Source organism: Fusarium tjaetaba, assembly GCF_013396195.1.
Source record: "Fusarium tjaetaba strain NRRL 66243 chromosome Unknown NRRL66243_c0000410, whole genome shotgun sequence".
Lineage (NCBI taxonomy): Eukaryota > Fungi > Ascomycota > Sordariomycetes > Hypocreales > Nectriaceae > Fusarium > Fusarium tjaetaba.
In genome coordinates this window covers 1-2,628 of record NW_023501606.1, presented here as the reverse complement: position 1 = coordinate 2,628, position 2,628 = coordinate 1, and the positions used below count along the sequence as shown (strand labels likewise).

General features: G+C 47.9%; 1 protein-coding gene across 1 annotated transcript; it reads left to right on the top strand.

Annotated features, from left to right (window-relative positions):
* Window positions 1–479: 479 nt before the first annotated feature.
* Window positions 480–1,640, top strand: FTJAE_13390 (uncharacterized protein; the record flags this gene model as incomplete). Its single annotated transcript, XM_037346529.1, has 1 exon — window positions 480–1,640. The coding sequence occupies one exon, from the start codon at window positions 480–482 to the stop codon at window positions 1,638–1,640; it is 1,161 nt and encodes a 386-aa protein (XP_037199582.1).
* Window positions 1,641–2,628: the final 988 nt, after the last annotated feature.

The following is a 2,628-nucleotide window of genomic DNA, read 5'->3' as shown; positions in this document are numbered from 1 at the left end:
AGCACCAACATTCCGAGAATCTTGGAGAATAGTATCTAACGCCGGGTCTCTTCGTTCCTCGACTCACCAAACTGCTTTCCCATTATTGTTGATTTTGAATTGAATCAGCAACCAAGGAGCATTGGATAAAAGTGAACAAGGCCAAAGAGGAAGTTCAGTTGGACTAATGCATGGAGCACTATGCTCAGCCGGTACCTCTATTTTGTTCTCCTGCGATTAGAGCAGTGCATTCTTTACTCGAACGCAGTACCCCGTTCACCCAGTTGCCAGAGAACATAGACTGGGAACCTTACCGTAGTAATTCATCCACGCAAGGTTATAAGAATACCACCACCACTCGCCGTACCAGTCTCAATCATCCACCTCCAGAGGAAAGCTCATCGACACTCAGCACCTACTGCCCAATACAGAATCTCCATCAAATCCTTCCGTAACAGTTCTTGTATTTTACACTACACTCGCATCGCTTTATCGCCATCATGGAGAATCAGTTGCAGGACCTCAAGATGGAGAACATGCAGGATCGATTAGACAGTCTAGAACTCCGTTTCGAGGAACTTGCTAATAACCTTACGCATCTATGCGCCACGCAGCTCAGCAAGCAATGCATTAGCTGTATGGAAGACGTCCGAAGCCTAGCGACAGATTGCCTGACCCAGAATGCTGATCATTACTATGCTTGCTTTGACAGGAAAGAGTTCATCAAATACGCACGAAACATTCGGCGATCGATGGCCTTTGATGTCGATGCAAATGACATGATCCGATGTAACAGCATCGACGCCGGGCACCACCGTCAGATGACGGAAGAAGAGCGCGGTGACCGTTTCATGAGTCTCAAAGCTAGCGTCCCGCCGGCAAAGTTTTGCATTCCCCCGTATGACGCACACGAGTTGTTCGTTGAGCTCGCTGACAACCTCAGAGACTTTGCGATCCGGGAGCTGGAGTACCATGACCATCCTTACGTGCCGCATTCTAATGCCAACAGTCAGTCTCCACCTCCCTACGAAAGCCAGGGTCGAGGGCTTCAATACCAAGGCAGTTCTCAACCCATCGCCGCTGCGATGCCTTCTGTCGAAAGTTCATTCGGCAGTGGGGCATCCTTTGTGTCTATCGCCACGGAGATGTCGGGAGATGAAGAGTCCAAGGAACAACACTTCAAGGCGTGGGCGAAAACGCAGGTTGCTGAACATGAAAAGCATCTACAACGCCCAGTCACGCCCCATGTGATCGCCTCCGCTTTGCATCATAACCACAACGCCCGGTACAACAGGTCGGCTCTCCCATTGGGACTTCAGCTTTATAGACTATGTCCTGTAGAAGGCGGATCTGGGTACTGGCCCGCGGAGGCCGTGATTCCCGACCTAGCCACCGGGAGAGATTCGGATTCAGGGTTCGCTGATGGTGACATTGAGATTCTTACGACAACTCGTGACCGACTCAGGGATGTGAACTGGGCTTCGGGTCCTGTTCTGGCAAAGGATGTACCAGCACCTCACCCTTTGCTCCCAGATTGGATGGGTGCAGTTCAAAAACACGCTAATGAGGAGCTAATTGAGTTTGGGCTTGTGGTTGCTTGGCGCTACCACGGAAGTGAGGCGTGGATGGACCGCTACGGTCACCTCGTACCACAAGTTTGAAAGGCGGTTGGATAAAGAGCCTTCTGATGATGACGGCCATGTCGATTGCACTCGTGCTCTCCTGGATCTATTACTATTACTGTGAGGATCAACTCGCTCAGGGACATGCGCCGAGCAAGCGAAACAAGCGAATTCGTTTACAACAGGTCAGAAGTATGAAGTACTAGGCACATTCATAGGAAGTCAAATATACTCCATTAGTACTTACATTGAAAACACAACTAACATCCTAATTTTGTTCTCACCCTCCCTTGTGGTTTTGCTTTTATCTCATTATAGTTTTTTCTGATACTAAGCCAACTTTCAACATGCATTTCAATATTGGACAGATGTGTATGCCAAGCAGTGAACTGAAGTATCCCTCATTGAAATGGCTGTAGCTTCCAATGTTGAGATAATAGGTGACGTGATCGTGGGCAAGCGTAGCCTCCTGTGCTGACGACCGCCGCGGGTATTCTATCTAAGAAAGGTAGTCAGACTCGCGCAGCTTCAACACGCTAGATAACGTATCTACTTCACGGTCATTCTATGATCCTCCAATGACTTAAGATTAACTTCGTGGCTCATTTGCAGGATGGTCCAGCCTTTGGTGTCGTGCAAGGAGTATAAGGTTTCGAGTTGTTTCCAACATCACGACTGCAAGGGCTCTGAGCTCAGTGTCATAGAGTACCTTTTAGTATATAGAACGATAAATCCATCGTTTGATAGTATATAAATTGCTAATATAGAGATAAAGGACCTACTCTCGTTGCTAAATGACATTGCAAGCGTAGAACAGAAGTCCCAGCGTACAGAATACAATCCGTATGCGTTTGAAGTCCGCTATTCCATAACGCTGCTTTCACTAATGATTCAACCTTGCTCGCTTAGTACTCTCATCATAAGAGGCTTGGTCACCATCGTCATCAAAATGAGGTTTCTTAGGCTTCTGTAGCCATAATTGAGGCTCCGTAAACCTTGCTCGCTTCTTAGTCTTCTCATGGGTGCC